Source organism: Aphanomyces invadans (genome assembly GCF_000520115.1).
Source record: "Aphanomyces invadans strain NJM9701 unplaced genomic scaffold supercont1.3, whole genome shotgun sequence".
Taxonomy (NCBI): Eukaryota; Oomycota; class Saprolegniomycetes; order Saprolegniales; family Verrucalvaceae; genus Aphanomyces; species Aphanomyces invadans.
In genome coordinates, this window is record NW_008580148.1 from 340,320 (window position 1) to 356,644 (window position 16,325).

The 16,325-nt window shown below is 55.2% G+C and overlaps 10 protein-coding genes across 17 annotated transcripts; 5 read left to right on the forward strand and 5 right to left on the reverse strand.

Moving 5' to 3' along the window:
* Window positions 1-176: 176 nt before the first annotated feature.
* On the forward strand, window positions 177-1,244 carry H310_01833 (hypothetical protein; the record flags this gene model as incomplete). The annotated part of the gene is made up of 1 exon (XM_008865141.1): window positions 177-1,244. The coding sequence occupies one exon, from the start codon at window positions 177-179 to the stop codon at window positions 1,242-1,244; it is 1,068 nt and encodes a 355-aa protein (XP_008863363.1).
* A 389-nt stretch (window positions 1,245-1,633) lies between these two features.
* On the forward strand, window positions 1,634-4,026 carry H310_01834 (hypothetical protein). Of its 5 annotated transcripts, XM_008865142.1 has the most exons (4): window positions 1,634-2,093; window positions 2,137-2,261; window positions 2,311-3,539; window positions 3,593-4,026. In XM_008865142.1, the coding sequence occupies exons 1-4, from the start codon at window positions 1,649-1,651 to the stop codon at window positions 3,981-3,983; spliced, it is 2,190 nt and encodes a 729-aa protein (XP_008863364.1). In that variant the 5' UTR covers window positions 1,634-1,648; the 3' UTR covers window positions 3,984-4,026. The 5 variants fall into 5 exon arrangements, with proteins under 5 accessions (XP_008863364.1, XP_008863367.1, XP_008863366.1 ...); XM_008865145.1 differs by having other exon boundaries at window positions 1,634-2,261; XM_008865144.1 differs by having other exon boundaries at window positions 2,311-4,026.
* Window positions 4,027-4,507: 481 nt separating this feature from the next.
* H310_01835 (hypothetical protein) lies at window positions 4,508-6,216 on the forward strand. The gene is made up of 3 exons (XM_008865147.1): window positions 4,508-4,707; window positions 4,764-4,804; window positions 4,849-6,216. Exons 1-3 carry the CDS (start codon window positions 4,512-4,514, stop codon window positions 5,518-5,520), a joined length of 909 nt encoding a protein of 302 aa, XP_008863369.1. The 5' UTR covers window positions 4,508-4,511; the 3' UTR covers window positions 5,521-6,216.
* H310_01836 (hypothetical protein) lies at window positions 4,914-6,226 on the reverse strand. The gene has a single exon (XM_008865148.1). It carries the CDS (start codon window positions 6,190-6,192, stop codon window positions 5,650-5,652), a length of 543 nt encoding a protein of 180 aa, XP_008863370.1. The 5' UTR covers window positions 6,193-6,226; the 3' UTR covers window positions 4,914-5,649.
* A 578-nt stretch (window positions 6,227-6,804) lies between these two features.
* H310_01837 (hypothetical protein) lies at window positions 6,805-8,002 on the reverse strand. Its single transcript, XM_008865149.1, has 5 exons — window positions 7,955-8,002; window positions 7,830-7,899; window positions 7,678-7,774; window positions 7,352-7,616; window positions 6,805-7,306 (listed from the first exon to the last, which is right to left on the reverse strand). The coding sequence occupies exons 1-5, from the start codon at window positions 7,964-7,966 to the stop codon at window positions 6,848-6,850; spliced, it is 903 nt and encodes a 300-aa protein (XP_008863371.1). The 5' UTR covers window positions 7,967-8,002; the 3' UTR covers window positions 6,805-6,847.
* Window positions 8,003-8,301: 299 nt separating this feature from the next.
* H310_01838 (hypothetical protein) lies at window positions 8,302-9,263 on the forward strand. Its single transcript, XM_008865150.1, has 2 exons — window positions 8,302-8,395; window positions 8,444-9,263. The coding sequence occupies exons 1-2, from the start codon at window positions 8,350-8,352 to the stop codon at window positions 9,151-9,153; spliced, it is 756 nt and encodes a 251-aa protein (XP_008863372.1). The 5' UTR covers window positions 8,302-8,349; the 3' UTR covers window positions 9,154-9,263.
* On the reverse strand, window positions 9,071-9,696 carry H310_01839 (hypothetical protein). The gene is made up of 2 exons (XM_008865151.1): window positions 9,593-9,696; window positions 9,071-9,538 (listed from the first exon to the last, which is right to left on the reverse strand). Exons 1-2 carry the CDS (start codon window positions 9,677-9,679, stop codon window positions 9,191-9,193), a joined length of 435 nt encoding a protein of 144 aa, XP_008863373.1. The 5' UTR covers window positions 9,680-9,696; the 3' UTR covers window positions 9,071-9,190.
* Window positions 9,697-9,854: 158 nt separating this feature from the next.
* H310_01840 (hypothetical protein) lies at window positions 9,855-11,831 on the forward strand. The gene is made up of 2 exons (XM_008865152.1): window positions 9,855-11,286; window positions 11,329-11,831. The coding sequence occupies exons 1-2, from the start codon at window positions 9,945-9,947 to the stop codon at window positions 11,790-11,792; spliced, it is 1,806 nt and encodes a 601-aa protein (XP_008863374.1). The 5' UTR covers window positions 9,855-9,944; the 3' UTR covers window positions 11,793-11,831.
* A 60-nt stretch (window positions 11,832-11,891) lies between these two features.
* On the reverse strand, window positions 11,892-13,603 carry H310_01841. Of its 2 annotated transcripts, XM_008865154.1 has the most exons (5): window positions 13,084-13,603; window positions 12,886-13,033; window positions 12,574-12,840; window positions 12,104-12,521; window positions 11,892-12,055 (listed from the first exon to the last, which is right to left on the reverse strand). In XM_008865154.1, exons 1-5 carry the CDS (start codon window positions 13,549-13,551, stop codon window positions 11,935-11,937), a joined length of 1,422 nt encoding a protein of 473 aa, XP_008863376.1. In that variant the 5' UTR covers window positions 13,552-13,603; the 3' UTR covers window positions 11,892-11,934. The 2 variants fall into 2 exon arrangements, with proteins under 2 accessions (XP_008863376.1, XP_008863375.1); XM_008865153.1 differs by having other exon boundaries at window positions 12,574-13,033.
* Window positions 13,604-13,654: 51 nt separating this feature from the next.
* Window positions 13,655-15,741, reverse strand: H310_01842 (hypothetical protein). 3 transcript variants are annotated; one of them, XM_008865156.1, is made up of 10 exons: window positions 15,460-15,741; window positions 15,291-15,409; window positions 15,091-15,237; window positions 14,891-15,034; window positions 14,662-14,846; window positions 14,448-14,607; window positions 14,274-14,399; window positions 14,150-14,230; window positions 13,896-14,102; window positions 13,655-13,852 (listed from the first exon to the last, which is right to left on the reverse strand). In XM_008865156.1, the coding sequence occupies exons 1-10, from the start codon at window positions 15,701-15,703 to the stop codon at window positions 13,721-13,723; spliced, it is 1,545 nt and encodes a 514-aa protein (XP_008863378.1). In that variant the 5' UTR covers window positions 15,704-15,741; the 3' UTR covers window positions 13,655-13,720. The 3 variants fall into 3 exon arrangements, with proteins under 3 accessions (XP_008863378.1, XP_008863377.1, XP_008863379.1); XM_008865155.1 differs by having other exon boundaries at window positions 13,655-14,102; XM_008865157.1 differs by having other exon boundaries at window positions 14,150-14,399.
* Between the last annotated feature and the right edge of the window lie 584 nt (window positions 15,742-16,325).

Here is a 16,325-nt window from a genome sequence, read left to right on the forward strand (position 1 = left end):
TCGGTCTGTCGATTGTGTAACTGCCATTTTATCCGGCAAAGCAGTCAGTTTTTCCGGATAACCGTGAGTGCCACCGTCCCAGTTCCCTCAGGTCACTTCGAGTCGTAGGTGTCCACGACGACGACTGCCGCCTCGCCGCGTCTGCAGTGCGTGATACCTCCCACTGCCCAAACACGATGAACCCCTCCAAGCACATCTCGCCATTCAACAACGACAAAGACACCGACACAGGTGACCCTCGTAGCTCACCTACGACCGTCTCCCCTGTCGTCTTCTTTGCCGTGATGGGCAATCGATCTCTCGTGCGCCGCGTCACTGAATGCATGTCTGGAATCCCGTTTCTTCTAGCTTCATACTTTATCACCCAAAAGCTTGACCGACCAACGCTCAGCTTCAAGGACAACAGCCTCCTCGGGTTCGCCGCGTCCAACGGACATCTCAGCATCGTGCAAGCCGCCGTCAAGCACTTCCACCACCAAGGTCGATGCAAAGAATATGCAATCTTTTGCGCCACGGTCTCCGGCCAACTGCAGATCCTTGAATGGCTCTTCACCAATTACACGATCCCTCCGGCACCCCCGATCTCAATGTATGCCCTCAACGGCGCCGCCAAGCACGGACATCTCAATGTCCTTCAATTCCTGCACGCCCATCGATGCACGGGGTGGACCGCTGACTGCATGGACAGCGCCGCCGCCCACGGACACTTGAACATTGTAAAGTTCCTCCACTACAATCGGTCGGAAGGATGCACCACGTTTGCTATGAACCAGGCCGCCGAGAACGGCCACCTGGACGTCGTCCGCTTCCTCCACGAGAACCGAACGGAAGGCTGCACGTCGTTTGCAATGAACCAAGCGGCCAAGAACGGACATTTGAGCGTTGTGAAGTTTTTGCACACTCACCGCACGGAAGGGTGCACGACGTACGCCATGACGAGCGCGGCGTTTTCCGGACATTTGAGCATTGTGCAATTTCTGCACTTCCACCGACAAGAAGGGTGTACGAAGGAAGCGATGGACGGCGCCGCGCTCTACGGCCATCTTGACATTGTCAAGTTTTTGCACGAACATCGGTCGGAAGGGTGCACTGAGCACGCCATCAACTGGGCGGCCTCTCGTGGCTCCCTCGACATCGTCCGGTATCTCCACGCCAACCGTGAAGAAGGAAGCGTCAACCGCGCTTGCGCCCTCGCCGCGCGCTTTGGCCATGCCACGATTGTGAATTGGTTCCAAGCCCTTTGAACTTGTTCCGCTTTAATCCTTTTACTAATCTATAATATACGTTGCACTCCACGGAGCTCAGTGGTGCATGTGCGCGGCAGTGAGAATCAAGATGGCAGCGCATCGTCGAAATGCGCGATGTGCCTTTGCTCGTGTTCACGTAGCGGCAAGGGATCGAGAAATGGCCGCTTGACAAAATGCTGATCTGCAACCGTGCCGAGACATGTCGATGTGCAGCGGGGGAAAACTAGCAACAGTGCAGCGCAACGGTTGTCTCCTCACGGCGGCGCATTCCGCCGCACTCTTTCCTGTGAACGACCGCCATCCCACGACGGAGGTCATCATCCCGCGTGAAGGACAGAGGAAGGTTGAAGGTGGATGTATCCGGACAAGTACCTAAAATTAGGCGACTCGATGTTGATTTGATGGAAAGAGCGCGACGGCCAAAGACGACCGGCGGCATCACTGCTGCAGTGGCATTGCCTCGGACATCAAAGCACAATGCAATAACATCTCCGTTGAAGAAGTCTACCACGGCTGCGCGGAACCCTGCACCACGGATGTCGTCGTCGTCGATGATGTGCCCGCCGCTCGCGACAGAACCCACTCAGCGGCGACCTGCGATTGCAGTCACCAAGAAAACGATCCACCTCACCGCTAACATTGAAGTCCAAGTAAGACCAGACGCAGCCCTCATAGAGAGCAACCACGACCGCATAACTGCGCTGGCGAAGCTCTCTCACCAGCAAACCTTGCAAGCTGACATTGACTTCGACGGCCTTCGTCCACTTGTCGACATTGCATACTGGTCCACGTTTAGCGAAGTCCGCCGCGATGCCGCGGCCGCCTTTGCTACCCTGAGCAAGAATGGTACTTTCACCATTCGTTAGTACATGCTCTCACGTGACAGTAGCTGCCAACTTGGAGATTCTGGCCCAAGCAGGTGGACTTGGAGCCGCTCTCGCACTTCTTCACGGTGCAAAAACCCACATGGACTTGTGCGTGCTTCGAGACGCCAGCGACACGCTCTTCCAGCTTGTACTATCGTGACGCACTCTGCCGTACTTGATGGTCAAACTCCGTGTAGGTCCAGCTCTCGTCCATTCAAGTCAAACTCCTGAACGCCCCCAACGGCATTGCAAGCGTCTTCGCCCTTCTCCGCGTCGCTGACGTCCACGTGAAGCGAACTGCGCTGCGTATATTGCTTCAAATGCTCAGTCTGCCGGACGCCGCAGCGATTCTTGTCAAGTGTGGCGGGTTTTGCCTCGTCCTCCATCTCCTCCGTACGGTCGCCACCCGGAAAGACACGAAACTGAAGCAGCTTGCAGCACTGCTACTGAAGCGACTGGCTGCCCCAGAGCGCAACAAAGACGTCGTGGCCGACGAGCCAGAGATTGCCAAGATGCTGTGCCAGCTTGTTCAGGATCCTTACCTTGACACGGACGTGGCGTTCCGAAGGGACTTGCTGGAAGCGCTGGTCCTCCTAGCCCAAGACCGACGGGCTGCGCGCCATTTTGTCGAGTTCAACATTGTCCCGAGTCTTCTTCTGCTGCTTGCGTCACCGCCGCACCTGTTCACGACATCTTTCCTCGTTCTGTCACTGCTCGAATTGTTTGCGTCCAACCCGCACAACCTATCGAGTCTGCTTCACGACGACATAATCCCGTCGGTTCTTGCTGCCGCCTTCCACGACCGTCCGCCGCAAGCACCCATGTCCCTCTCCACGCCGACGGCTTCCAGTGGCATGGACCTCACTGCTGTTCGGGTCAAGGCACTGATGGTGTTCAATCACGTTGTCTTGCTTCCACCTGATATTCGCCAGCCACTTGTGGATTTTGGAGTTGTCGAGCTGATCGCGTCGGAAAAGCTGCATCTTTCGACGGAAAAGCGAATCAAGAGGCTCACGGTGACCCTCCTGACAGCACTTGCTTGCGTCGACACACCGCATCAAATACCGATGGAACGCAATGCTGTGATCACCGACAAACCATTTCACTTGGACTTGATCGCGCGAGGATTCCTACCGTGCTTGTTAGACCTACTTCGTGACGACGTGGCGACTCGTGTGGATGTTGTGACAGCGATGTGGCACCTCTGCGAAAGTGATTGCCCTCGTCTACTTCTCTGCAAAGAGCCTGTTCTGGAAGCGCTTCTTGCTGTATCCATCCAAAACGACCTCGTACTGAAGGCCAAAATCGCCAAAGTATTCGCCGACTTTGCCACGAAAGCAGAAAACACGCACAAACTCATGGAGTCGAGGGTTGTCCTCTTCCTCGTCAAGAGCATCGCGCCATCGTGCAGAAGCGAAACGCTGAGGTATGCCGACGCAGTTAGCGTGATATACGAGGCTGATGAGGAAGGTCCTCCAGGTACGAAGCGACGCGGGCGTTTGTGGGATTGGCAGCGGCAGCCGACCAACAAGTTCGTGACCGGATCGTACGGAACGGTGTTGTCGGCTTCCTCATGCGTATCACCAAGCTTCAAGATTCAAAATGCGCTGTAGTTGCTGCTACCTGCTCACTTGCATCCCTCGCTGTGCAGCATCTTCGCCACGACGCTGCCGCGTTGCAGATCCAAGGCATCATGCGAAACTGGCTGGTGCGAAAGGCGACACAGGCCATGCGCTTGGACGCATTCCCAGGTTGGACGTCTCCACGGAAGAAGCGTCTGCAGCACATCGCAATCCGCGCGGGAAAGGTCCTCGTACCCAAGCAGGATGCGACGACGGAAGCGATCCAAAGCCGATTTCTCGGAGCGTAATACTTCAAAAGAACCCGTATAAAATGATCACGACTCTAATTATCTTTTGACGGTTCCGGTATATTTCGAATGGGTATTTCTCAAGATCGTCCAACGAGTGCGAAAATTTCTCACGATCGTCCGAGTTGAACGTACATGAAGTATTTTTATTCCAAATCGTCCGTCGCGGCATGATTGGCTAAAAGTCTGGCATGCTTAAAAGCGTTGGAAGCCAGTCCCAAGTGGGTTTTAGTCGTCTCCTTCGAGAATTTCATCGGCCCGCTGCAATCACCGACCACATCCGCCATCCACGACGCTACACCGAGCGCGACAGCCACCGAGAGGTATGACCTAGCCACTTTCAATGTACACCTGGTCCACTATGCGAGGCATGCCGCGTCCTCCGGTTCACGAGATTTTTAGCCAATCATGCCGCGATGGACGATTTGGAATAAAAATACCGCATGAACGTTCAACTTGGACGATCGTGAGAAATATTTCCACTCGTTGGACGATCTCGATAAATACCCAATTTCAAATTTGAGCGGCATGGCAGCATCTCCGCTCATGCAGCCGACACCGCCGTCTCCCGTTGGAGGTGCAAGGCGAGTAAACGAGAGCGGGGCAGGCTCCATCCTCATGAGCTGTTCCATGGACAATGCAAAGCACGTGTATGCTCTTTTGCAGTGCTTGAGTCTTGGGCGGAAGAAGGATCAGCTCGTCCGTTGCGACATCGATGCGTCGGGTAGGATTGTCCATCCACAACAGTCAGGGAAGGCCGGACCTTTAGCCGTCCTCTAGGACTATATTTCACAGCACACTCGAAGGGGAAGTCTCTGCAGGTTGCTAAACTCAAACAATTGATGAGCTGATCATATCCTTGTAGATCAAGACGAGCTTCGCAAGCGATCTCTTCGACTCATATGCGTATCACATAGAGGAGACGCTTGGGTTTCGAATATCTTTGCACCATCTTCTCGAAGGTTTAAGTGTATTTGGCATGTCGACTCTGGCATCAACGTCCGTCACATGGAGCTTCGACGAATCGTCGGCCTGCTTTCAGATGGTCCTCACCGACAATGGCATTCTGGCCGAGTGTGCGATACAAGTGATCGTGGAGGATGAACTCCACGATTTTACGCAGGGGGATTTTGAGCGCAGCTTCGAAGGGTCCGTGGTTGTCGGCCGAGTAATCATCCAGTCCAATGCACTCCAGGAGGTTGTGTCGGAGTTCTCGGACCTCCCACCCGCCGCGCCAGTCGTCATTCGCATGCACCCGAACAACGCATTTCAGTTCCAAGCGTCGTCTTCCGAAGGAAACTCATGTGAAATCGACGTGGCCAAGGCGTCTCCCGCCCTGATCGAGTACGACACGACTACCGACATCGAGTCCACGTTTCAGTGGAGCTTGCTTCAAGAGGCACTCCAAGGCCTCGCGATTGCCGCCGAAACGTTCATCCGACTCAATGCCCAAGGGTACTGCTCCATCCAGCACATGGCGCTCGTCGGGTCGAACCGTGCCTTCGTCGATGCCCTCTTGTGCCCCGACGCCATGTAAATGGTGCCAAGCGACGTCATTTCTGCTAGTGTGGCGTCAGATGCTTCCAACGTCCCTAGTCACTCAGCAATGCGATATGACGGCAAAAATGTGTGAAATTAGCAAGTGATGATTCAGGACTGTGCCGCACTAAGCTGCGCTCTTCGAGTTTTTTTGAGGTGTACGAAGTCGATTCCAGTGACGCACGACCATGGGAGTGACGAAGAATGTAAGCGGCCACCGAATGGGTGCTAGAAGCTTGTAGACGGCATATGCGACGACGGCAGTGCTGGCAGCTTCGACACCTGCAGCGCTGGTGCCATGGCTTGTGGCGTTGGTGAGCGCAACGGCCTGGACACTGGTTGTCCAGCTCCCGATGAAGGACCCGACGTCCAGTCCTCGGGAGATGCTCATGTACAGAATCGAGTACGAGGCAACAGATAAAGTAGCATGGGTCACAACACCAACCATGCCATATACTTTGAGGAAGCGCTTCCCTTTCGCAGCGAGCGAGTCGTTTCCAGGGACATCCGGCGGGGTGACTGTGTTGTTGTCGCTGGGACCAGAGGAAGGAGCCACGGGTGGAGGAGTATGTCCCGTGCTCATGCTGCACGTTGAATGGAGCGTCGGGAATGAAGATTGCTGCCGCATCTGTCGTCGTGCGATGCTGCCGACACAACCGAGCATGTACATGTATGCCTGGCACGTGGGGGTTACGTGGAGAGAGTGAAAACGAGCTGTGATTGGTCATTAGCATTGTTTTCACAGCCAATCAAAAGGTCCCATGCTCCATATTCGCTCCATTGCAAGGTGGCAGATGGACGACTACGACGTCTTCGATGATCTGTACGTGCATGTGGCATGAGAAGCGCTCACACATTTGCGTAGTTATGAGCGCATGCTACGCAGGCAGGTGGCTGATGAAGCTGATGAGGCTCTGCTGCCTGTGCCCCAAGCTGCACCAACGGCTAATGCGTCATCTTGGTCCTGCCACAATGCGGTCGATGCCACGTTGAAACCGGTGTACCTGCGACGTAGCAAGCGACGTGCACATCCGCGAGGGCTAAAGAATCGTCGCTCATCACGCCCATGCCCACGCGGCTTCTCCATTGAGTTTGTTCGCTCTGGTACGCTAGCGACCTTGTCTGATGGCCAGATGCTCATGTGACTCCAGTTCAACGCCTCGAGCGACTCGTTCCGGCGCTCTTCCCACACGCCCCTCCTCCTCAAATCGCCATTTTTGGCCGCTTCTCCTTTCGAAAAGACAGAACGTCTGCCGCAGTCCCCCCCCCACCGCCACGCACATCAGCATGACCGGGCTCAGTTGTCGTGTATCCTCGTTATGTACTTAATTGGCTTGCTGCACGTATCGCTCAAAGACAGGGCGCGCAGCCTTGATGTTGAGCTGCGTCGTGGCGGGTTGAATCGAGTCGTCGCTCATGATCACCATGATGTACGTGTTGTTGGTGAAAAAGTCCATGAACGCGGTGAAGTTGGAGTTGCGCACCTCCATGCCCTGGAACTGCGCCTGCGTCTTCGAGCAGCTCAGCTTGAATTGTTTGATGATGTTCGAGATCTTTTCAAACCGGTGGATGTCTCGGTGGCTCTTGTGTGTCGCATGGGCGATCACGAGGAAGGTGGCGCGTTCGAAAAGTACGACCTCGTCGGCATTGCAGATCGCGCAGAACTCGTTCAGGTGGTTCTCCAAGTCTTGCATGTTCGGAATCAAAGAGTACACGATGGTAGACCAGGCGCGGTAGAGTGTTTCGTCCCAGATCGATGTGCCAAAGCACACAGTCGGGATCGACTACCATCTCGGGATGACGACCATGCGACGATGGACATGACGTACCCCCGTACGAGACAGAATCATTTCCTTGCGTTGCTCGAATACGGCGTCCCGCTGCGACTCGGGCACAAGATCCATCTTGTGGATCAGCACAAACACCTTGGCCGATTCCGAGTTCTGCTCAATCGCCTCGAGGCATCCGTCAAAGTGGTTCATGTCCTTTTCCAGCTCGCGCGACTCAATGTCGAACACGTAAATGAGCAATTCGACGCTGCGGAAGATGTGGTCGCGCTGGCTTTCAAAGTAGTTTTCGTAGAACGCGTCTTGCCTGGAAGGCGAATACAACCACGTCAACGAACGGTGGCAGCACGTGCCCAAGAACAACATACCCGCCGCAATCCCACAAGTTGAGCACGAGGTTTCCCAAGAACCGCACATGGGAATGTTCCACGTCCAACGTCGGTCCAAGTCGCATCGTATCACGCGCTGAACACCACGTTTTTTCAGTAGTGTCAAACCAGGCAATCGCTTTTGCTCGTACCGAGATAGTTGGCAAAGATAATGGAGCGCATGGACGTCTTCCCTGACCCCGACTTGCCCATCAATAGCACCTACGTATTCACATCAGAGCCTCCCGCATCATGCATACAACGCAGTGCCGCACACCTTCTTCTTCATCTTGGCGGCAATGTCACTTCTTGCGGTGTGAACTCCTCGACGTACTTAGCCGAGTGTATCCCGTTCTACGGGTTTCGTTTAAGTCCGTGGCGCCATCAATAATGCCGGAACGAGCCATCTCGATGCGTCGGTCCGCCGGCTGCCCAAGCGCAGGGGAATCGGCTCCACACACTCGTCGCGATGGGCTTTCGACGCTCTTGTCGCCGGCCGCCCTCCCCCCACATGTATACACAGCAATATCGCATACGAAGGTCGCAACAATTTTGAATGTGTTTGATTGGGTTTCTCTATGCAAAACAGTGCATTTTTATTCCTATCGCCTGCAATTTTCAAGATGCAAATCTCGCACCCTGGTCGGGCAAGTGTCATTACGTGACATCGTGATGCGGTCGCATCTCGCGGCCCTCGTCGTGGCTGCAGTTGTACTTGGTACGAAAGCATGATGGTGCCATCTCCCCACGTGACTCTCATGGTTAGGAGCTGAAGGCGACGCCATTTGCGACGTCACGAGCTGCACTCTCCTGCCATCCAACGACATTTGCTTTCGACGCAATGATTGTGGACCGTGCATTGCTCGATTGCCGAGCGGCATACTCAACTACACTTGCTATTCACTCAATGCGGATGGCATGTGCGACAGCGGAACCTTCTGTCACCAAACCAGCACAACACTGCTGCCCGTAACCACACGACCGGTCATCCCGACAACAACCGCGGCGCCAACACCAACCTTGATCACAACAACACCCTCGATCACAACCACACTCTCTCCACCAGTGACCCCACCAACACCCACACCATCGACTACGCCCTCATCTTCAACGACTGCCTACATTACGGTCGGCGCCGTTGTGGGCGTAGCATGCATGGTCGTCGGCTGCTTCCTGTTGGTCAAGTTGCGACGTAAACGGCAGCAGAAAGACGACAATGAAAATGGTTCGGACAACAGCGAGAACGTCACGAACGAGTACGTGGCATGGAAAGAGCACGACCAGCGAGATCGCCCCGCCACGCTGATGATCGTGCAAGCCCCGTCGTCAGACAAGAGGAAGCAGTCTCCCACATCGAATGCATCGCCGCTCGAGAACGAGGAAGCCGATCTATGGGGAAACATCGAGTATCGCAATGACAAGACTGTGGCGACGCCCCACAGCTTCTCGCATCCAAACTTCTTGACCCAGTCGTAGTTACACCAGCCGATGAACTTCTATGCTCCCGTGTAAACTATTTGCATTCGTGGCCCCACACGGCGAGCTTGTATATGGTGACGCGGCCGTAAAAGTCACTGCTCCTTCCAAACACAACGAGCAAGTGCGTCGCATTGTCACATGAGACGTCCACAGCCTGCATCGCGTTCGAATCGGTAAAGTGCACTGTTACAGGCAATGGAACGAAGTCGACGGGAGACTCGGTCGTCCTGGCAAGGAAGCGAACGTCTTCCCCCACAAAACCACCTTGAAACATCACGTGCACCTGGCGGACGTGGACGATTCGATGGAACGTTAGAAGCACGTGCTGCGGCGTGCCATGGTCGGAGGTCCAGCACGTGATGTCGGTGCCGTCAAACATGTGCTAATTCGGACACCATCGGTCACACTAGCATGCATACGGGTGTAGCTATCTTACCTGCGCGCCATTCGCCTTGTGGTCGCGAGAGAGGATCGACGACACCCGCCATGATGTCTTAGTGGCCGAGCCACTCAACAATTGCATGTCGAAACGATTATTTCGTCTTTTTTCAACGAGACGTGTGCAATTTTGTCCATTTTTTTCTCTGCCGTGTCACGCGACATACAAGTACTACTAGTAGTAGTAGAATTTTGCCTGTACAGTACTCTGAAGGAATTTGATCAAATATTTGCAAAATAATTCGTGCATTTCCCCAAAGTCAAAATACCCAACGAACCGATTGCCGCCCACGGTTGAAACAGTCGCAATCTTCGAGCACCCTTCACGCCCCTGGCGTCAGCACAACCGAATGCGCATGCTGGGAGACATCCTGCGATCGACGGATGGCGTCTCGTCCGTGCGTCCCATACTCGACCCAATCATGCTTGTCGCAATCGATGCAGCTGCGTCACCGCCATCGTCGCCGGTGCCTCCACCACTCCGAGAGGACGGTACACCTGGCCCGATGGAGCTCCCTCCGCGCCAGTACCGCATCGTTCGCGCATGTGTCGTCATTGTCCACGTCCTTTCCCTCGTATACTTTGTCTGTGTTGCATACGCGTCGTACTCATACGACAGCTCGTCCGACCCGTCGACGTCGTGGCCAGCTCCATTCACATCGACGACGACGTCTGGAATGATACTACTAGCACACGTCGTCGCAGCAGCCCTTCACGTCGTCCGTGTAAAGTGTCTTGTGACGGCGGCGCTGCTCCACCGCGCAGAGTATATCCCGACCAAGCGCCCACGAGCGTTCTACGAACGCCTCATGACGTGGTTGTGCTTGCACCAGGGTCTAGTCGTTGTGTCGCACACATATCACAGCTTGTTGCTCTACTCGTTCGTCCAGTCCCGCCTGTTCGTGGTTGTGTACCTCGTCGCCGTGTGGGTGTACTCGATATTGGCGTTCCCTTCGCTTCCGTTCCAGCGACTCGTTCCCAAAGTGCACCTCCGACTCGCGTCCTTGGCATGTTCGCTAACTCTGGACATTGTACCTGGCATAAGTCTCAGGATATGGTGGATCTTTGCGTGCGACGACCCGATTGCCCACTTCGACGCGACCGATTTTGCCACAGGCATCGCGTCGACCATCCCACCGATCCTGCTTCTCTCCGCCTTGAGCTCCATCACGGCTCTTGTGACCAAGTTCAAACCGGCGCGGTCTCCTCAAAAGATCCGACGAGTGACCCATGGCCCGTCGTCTCCACTGCGCTTCGATTTTACGGAGCCGACCAAAGACTCGAAACCATGCGGCTCACTTCAACGCGTGTGTGCGGTCGGCAGTGTCGTCTGGTCGTCGGTAGCACTGTCACTGGCAATTCACGCCTTGCATTCGCATCCAAGCAACATGCCCGGCTGTTCCCTTGTGCTCAGGCGCCCGTTCACGACCGTGCCGCAGGTTTGTCGGTCCTTTGAGCTCACTTGCAACAACATGAGTGTGCAGTCCCTTGTCGACCTTCCCATGCCTTCCACGTCCCTCGCAGCCCTCAAGTTTGCGAACTGCCCGACTCTGGCCTTGAACACAATCGACAACATCGTTTGGTCTGCTCTTGCCCGTTTGGAGCTACACAACTCGACCGTCACCGCCGTCGGCTCTGCTACGTTCCCGAGCCTCCTCCATGTCGTGCTACGACGCACGATTCTTTCCCACGGTACGTTTGCGTGTGCTTCGACTTCGTCCAATCTTGATGTAGAGGCCGCCGCCCCCGCGCTACTACCGCCCTCTCTGGTGTCTCTTCAACTGACGTCCAGTCGACTCTACGACGACGTCTTGCCTGCCCTTCCCCAGCTGCGCACTCTTGACCTCCGACACACTCCGCTTCGGACTTTTGACGGCGCCTCCATGCCCCGCCTTGTCCACGTTGCCCTTCTCTACGCTCAGCTTTCAGCGATCGACCCATGGCCAGCTATGAACCTTGAGGACCTGTGGCTGACTGGCAACCCCATCGAGTCCATCTCAGACGAGATCCTCAGCCTCCCTCGACTCCAACTGCTTGTCGTCGACTACACCAAGATCGATCGAGTGGGAGATCGAGTGTCCACCAGCCTCCTGCGCATCGTCGCGACCGGCACGCCTCTGTGTGCAGGGATTGCCGACTTTTTAACCCACGCACAGATTCAATACACCCACGGCGACACCTCGTTGGTGGTATGCTGACGTTTTGAACTCATTCGCATCCAGTTGGTTGCGTCCCAAGTTGCTCCAGTTGCTCGAGCAACTCGAGCAACGCATCCCATCCACCCCGTATCGAGTCCACCCAGGTCGTAAACTCGATGCATTAAGTTATTGCGTGGTGAGGTCAATTTCGACGGGGCAGACGGAATCGCGCGACCAAGATGGCGGCTGACCACGTGAGGACTGTCCAGAGCAGCCAGAGCATCGGGACGAGGAACGTGAGCCTCAACCCGGCTTGGTCTTGGCTACAAATGACGCCACCATGAACAAGGACACGGCTTGCTTCCGCGCACCTGCAATCTGGGTTGAGTCCGATCTGGCCGTCGACTTCGACGCTGCCGCAGTGTGGGGCGTAGATGTCCTTGAGCATGCCGAGCAGGAGTGGCGATGGCACGTCGCCAAAAACATGCACGAGGAGCGTCGAGATACCGACGGCAAAGTTGCGCCGGGAGGACGGCACGCAGAGGAGAACGGCGACGGCAGTGCACGAAGGCGTGGCAAAGAGAAAGATGAGGGACAACGTGATGAGCACGAGGAACGGGCCCTTGGCGGGGAGGACGGCCCACGCCAGGAGGCAAAGCATGACGCCACCCGCCATGAGAATTGTCATGACCACAAGCGCGAGGTACTGTCGGCGCGAAGGCGCTTCGTTCACCGAGTACCGATCCAAGATGTATCCGCCAAGGGGAGTGCCGACCATCGCGCTTACGACTACGGCACGGATTAAGAGAGATGTTCGCGACCAGGTCAAGCAGAACAGTACCAACGAGAGAGCCAAACATCATGGACGCTTCTGTCTCGGACTGAAAAAGACCGAGTCCAAGAAGAAACAGCGGGCCGAATACCCCCAGTCCTGCAATCGTAAACGTGAATGCGGCCGACCCGAGCACGGTCAGGATGAAGATCGGTTGCGTGAGAACATCGACCGCCTCTTGCACGATCGACGGTGGCTGCATCGCTTTAGAACATGCCTCGGGCGTGATCAAGTGGCTGGTCTCGTCCACAGAGTCCTTGATCGCCGATGGTTTGCCTACAAAGCACAATGCATGACCTTCCACGAGGGTGAAGGCGATACTTGGAGTGTCAAAGTGGCGTGGGATGGCAAATAAACACAGCAGAGCAAGCGGCAACATGAGAAACGATGCCAAGTAAAACGCTGTGGACCACCCGAGCGAGGAGTGAGCAAAGAACGCGCCATAACCGTACCCGATGGCCGTGCCAACCTGCATGTGTCGTGAGATGGTGATGGGAGACATGGAAGGCGAAGACAGACCGAAGTGCCTGTGAAGAAGATGCCTATCCAAAGCGTACGGGTAGACGCAGGGGCATGATCATCGATGAAAGCAGGGGAAATGCACTGGAAGGACGACTCGCCGATGCCGCTCAGAACTCGACCGAAGAGCAGCAAGGAAAAGCTCTTGGCGTGTTGTGCCAACCCGCAGAGAACGAGCGCCGCACACCAGATGATCAATCCGATGCCAATCAGTCGAAAAGGACGCATCGTGATGGACAAATACCCAAAGAGTACGATGAAGACAGCGTAGCTCGTGATGAATGCCGACGCGAGCACCCCGAGGTAGAACCCTTCCTCCGTCATGGACGTATGGAGGGTATCTTTGATAAAGTACTGGAATTGGGTCGGAGCGCCTGGAATGATGCCTCTGTCCACGTAATTGAGCACATTAATCACACAGAAAAGCACGAAGATGGACGCGGTGGACGAGACCGCGGCCAGCGCCATGCTGCTCGTCGGCCAAACGGAGATGTGGCAGGAGGAACGACCTCTTGTACTTGTACCAAAACGAGATGGCAACGACATGTCCCCCCTCCCCAAGATCCACAAATCCCAACGAATCTTTAGCATTTATCAAGTGCGAGCGGACGAGCGAGTGGTCGAGCGCAAGGAGCGCCTACAGAAGGAGCGACGCGGGCTGGGCGCCGATGGGGATCGTGTTGTGGAGAAGGTAGTGCTCGTTGTTGGCTTCCACTTGGCTCAGCTCGTACTTGTAATTTACCATCAGACCGGCACTGTTCTTGAGGCCCTGCCGACGATGTCATGACAACGGAGCACCAACCACCAAGTACCTTGGGGGAGACATCGCCAAGCCAGTTCAATCGCTCGAAGATTGCTCCGTTCCGCACGTGGAAGTTGGCCACAGGACATAACGCTTTCCCACGTTTCTTCTCGCGATAGACGTAGTGCGCCCCTAGACGCATGAGAATTGGCTTCACCGCTGCAACGACTTTCTCGTCCAAGTGCCACTCCGGCAATGCAAGCACTCTCTTCAGCACCTACAAATATACACTCAGCGCCATCGCGCACTCTTTCCATCACCCACTTCGTTCGAATCCGCGTCATCGTCGTCTCCCAGTACCCTTTTTAATTGCGCCATGTCAGCGTCTGTCACGTGGGAATGGCCCTGCGTGGTCGACATCAGTCGTTGCAAATCGATACGTCGCCACCGTTTGATGCAGCCAGGCGGTGAAGCCAGGGATGGGACTGAGCGTCGAGTAGATCGAAATGTTGGGAAGGTCCTCTTGCAAGCGCTTGGCCACTTGCTTGATCAAAAAGTTGCCCAGGTCCACTCCCTACCACTCCATCCTCGTCATGACGGCGGGAGAGATGGCCCAGTCTACCTGGAGTCCCGGCTGCGTCGACGAAATCGAGTAAAAGATGGAGGCATTCGCGTCGTGCTCGTCTTGCAACTGTTCCGTCGCGTCCTTGATGTAAGCCATGCTGTCGGCCAGCTCTGGCACGAGGGCCACGTGTACAAACACGAGGGGCTCGTCGGGGACACTATATCCGCCGTCCTTTCACTGCATTTCTTTCGGTGGTTCCATCGATCCGTACCTTGGATGGAAGAAGGCAAAGCAGCGGCGGCCGTGGCCGAGGCGGCGCTTGAGCTCGATGATTGTGCCGACGGGATGGACTGCTTCGTACCGGATGATCTTCTCGAGGAGGGCGCCGGGGGAATGGTCGTACGTGACTCGCTCGAGGCGCAGGAACCCCACACTGAACCAGGACGCCAGAAACGACTACGACGATCCATCACGATGTCGATGTAGACAAGACGTCGTACTTGCAAGTGGTGGTCCAGGGCGCGGAGCACGGCAACGTCTTTCGACGGATTCGTCTTTCCCATTACTTGGCGAAGATCCGCACGTAGCTGTACGAGGAAGAGCATCCCGCCGTCCAGCTGCGAGAGCATTTGTCGAAACAAGAGCTGCCAGACAACCCCTTGTCAATCGCGACGTAAAGCAGACTAAATGGTGAACGCACTACGTAAAGAGGCACCAAATTCTCCCGCAATGCGCGAATCGACCGAAGATACTTGTCCACTTGCTCGTGGTCCCAGTCGACGGCAGTCGAGTCTGGCCCCATCACGTTGGACAAACTTGCTGCGCACGACGACAATGCTTGCTGCACCTACGACTACCACGATTAGGACGGAAACACGTCATGATGCAATAGACACATACGGAAGAGGCATCCACGTGCAAATCGCGCGCCAGCGTCAACAGAAACACCTGCTTCGAGTCAAAATCGAGTGACTTGTATGACGCGGCGATGCTCTTGATGATCACGCGGGGAACAAAGTCTACCACGAAAAAATGCTTACGACTCTCAAACGATATCGTGTGTTTCAACCTCCATTGCGCTCCTTGGTCGTTGCGACGGTACGCATGAGATGTGCCAACGACGCGCGATCCCTGGGCAGTTGGAATGACTTCAGGAATTCCGATTCGCCTGTAGATAATATAGCTGCTCTCCAAGTTTCCCATGGAGCGAGGGCACTCTGGCTGCTGAAGATGCGGACGGATTTGAGGAGCTGTGGACGGGAATTCACCGCCGTCGCCACCACTGCGGGGAACGAGGCGCTGCGTCGCCACATGCAAAAGAGATGCAACAAGATAAGAAAGTGGACTTTGGTGAAAAATTCGAGTGTTGACGTTTGTATGCAAAAAGCGCACCAAATGAAAGGATCATTTTTGAAATTGATAATAATATACTAATATTTTGTAAACTCTGAAGTGCCTTTTGAATTCGACAATCTCCACTTTTCACGACCTTCCCAAAATTGGTTGAAATGGGTCGTTACAGGTAAGGGATGGAATCCTGAGCAGACTGTCAGTGCCTGCAAAATAAGGGAACTCGTCCCTTTTGACGAGTTCCCTTATTTTGCAGGCACTGACAGTCCGAGGACACCAGTTCGCATCGTGGGCGACACGCACGTGCTTGGCCAACCGCGAGGAAATCGAGAGCATGGGTTTGGCGCTCGGGGACGTTGGAACACATTCCTTTCGGAAGGGTGCTTTGACAGCGCTGTCGAATACACCCGGTGGTCCACAATCCGTGTTGATGTGGCTACGTAGAGGTTGGAGCCTCGGCAGCGTTCAAAAGCATTAAATTTTTGCTGGAGCGGGTAGAGATCAAGAGGTCTGTCGTGCTGCTGCAGGTAATTTAGTTGAAAATATTAGGATAGTTGCCATGCCTCAGTTCTCAACATGAACTGC

Coding starts and splice junctions, on each gene's coding strand:
- H310_01842 (XM_008865155.1), bottom strand. CDS start 15,703: ATGTGGCGACGCAGCGCCTCGTTCCCCGCAGTGGTGGCGACGGCGGTG. Junction 15,238..15,290: donor TGCACGTGGATGCCTCTTCC/GTATGTGTCTAT, acceptor TGGTAGTCGTAG/GTGCAGCAAGCATTGTCGTC. Junction 14,231..14,273: donor CCGCCTGGCTGCATCAAACG/GTGGCGACGTAT, acceptor TCGACCACGCAG/GGCCATTCCCACGTGACAGA.
- H310_01835 (XM_008865147.1), top strand. CDS start 4,512: ATGGCAGCATCTCCGCTCATGCAGCCGACACCGCCGTCTCCCGTTGGA. Junction 4,708..4,763: donor TTGCGACATCGATGCGTCGG/GTAGGATTGTCC, acceptor GCCGTCCTCTAG/GACTATATTTCACAGCACAC. Junction 4,805..4,848: donor CGAAGGGGAAGTCTCTGCAG/GTTGCTAAACTC, acceptor ATATCCTTGTAG/ATCAAGACGAGCTTCGCAAG.
- H310_01836 (XM_008865148.1), bottom strand. CDS start 6,192: ATGTACATGCTCGGTTGTGTCGGCAGCATCGCACGACGACAGATGCGG.
- H310_01840 (XM_008865152.1), top strand. CDS start 9,945: ATGCGCATGCTGGGAGACATCCTGCGATCGACGGATGGCGTCTCGTCC. Junction 11,287..11,328: donor ACGCACGATTCTTTCCCACG/GTACGTTTGCGT, acceptor ATCTTGATGTAG/AGGCCGCCGCCCCCGCGCTA.
- H310_01837 (XM_008865149.1), bottom strand. Junction 7,617..7,677: donor AACTTGTGGGATTGCGGCGG/GTATGTTGTTCT, acceptor TTCGCCTTCCAG/GCAAGACGCGTTCTACGAAA. Junction 7,307..7,351: donor TGATTCTGTCTCGTACGGGG/GTACGTCATGTC, acceptor CCGAGATGGTAG/TCGATCCCGACTGTGTGCTT.
- H310_01834 (XM_008865142.1), top strand. CDS start 1,649: ATGGAAAGAGCGCGACGGCCAAAGACGACCGGCGGCATCACTGCTGCA. Junction 2,262..2,310: donor GCGACACGCTCTTCCAGCTT/GTACTATCGTGA, acceptor AACTCCGTGTAG/GTCCAGCTCTCGTCCATTCA. Junction 3,540..3,592: donor TGCAGAAGCGAAACGCTGAG/GTATGCCGACGC, acceptor AAGGTCCTCCAG/GTACGAAGCGACGCGGGCGT.
- H310_01839 (XM_008865151.1), bottom strand. CDS start 9,679: ATGCAATTGTTGAGTGGCTCGGCCACTAAGACATCATGGCGGGTGTCG. Junction 9,539..9,592: donor ACAAGGCGAATGGCGCGCAG/GTAAGATAGCTA, acceptor TGTCCGAATTAG/CACATGTTTGACGGCACCGA.
- H310_01841 (XM_008865153.1), bottom strand. CDS start 13,551: ATGGCGCTGGCCGCGGTCTCGTCCACCGCGTCCATCTTCGTGCTTTTC. Junction 13,034..13,083: donor TCTTCTTCACAGGCACTTCG/GTCTGTCTTCGC, acceptor CGACACATGCAG/GTTGGCACGGCCATCGGGTA. Junction 12,056..12,103: donor GGACTCAACCCAGATTGCAG/GTGCGCGGAAGC, acceptor CGTCATTTGTAG/CCAAGACCAAGCCGGGTTGA.
- H310_01838 (XM_008865150.1), top strand. CDS start 8,350: ATGCGGTCGCATCTCGCGGCCCTCGTCGTGGCTGCAGTTGTACTTG. Junction 8,396..8,443: donor CGTGGCTGCAGTTGTACTTG/GTACGAAAGCAT, acceptor TCTCATGGTTAG/GAGCTGAAGGCGACGCCATT.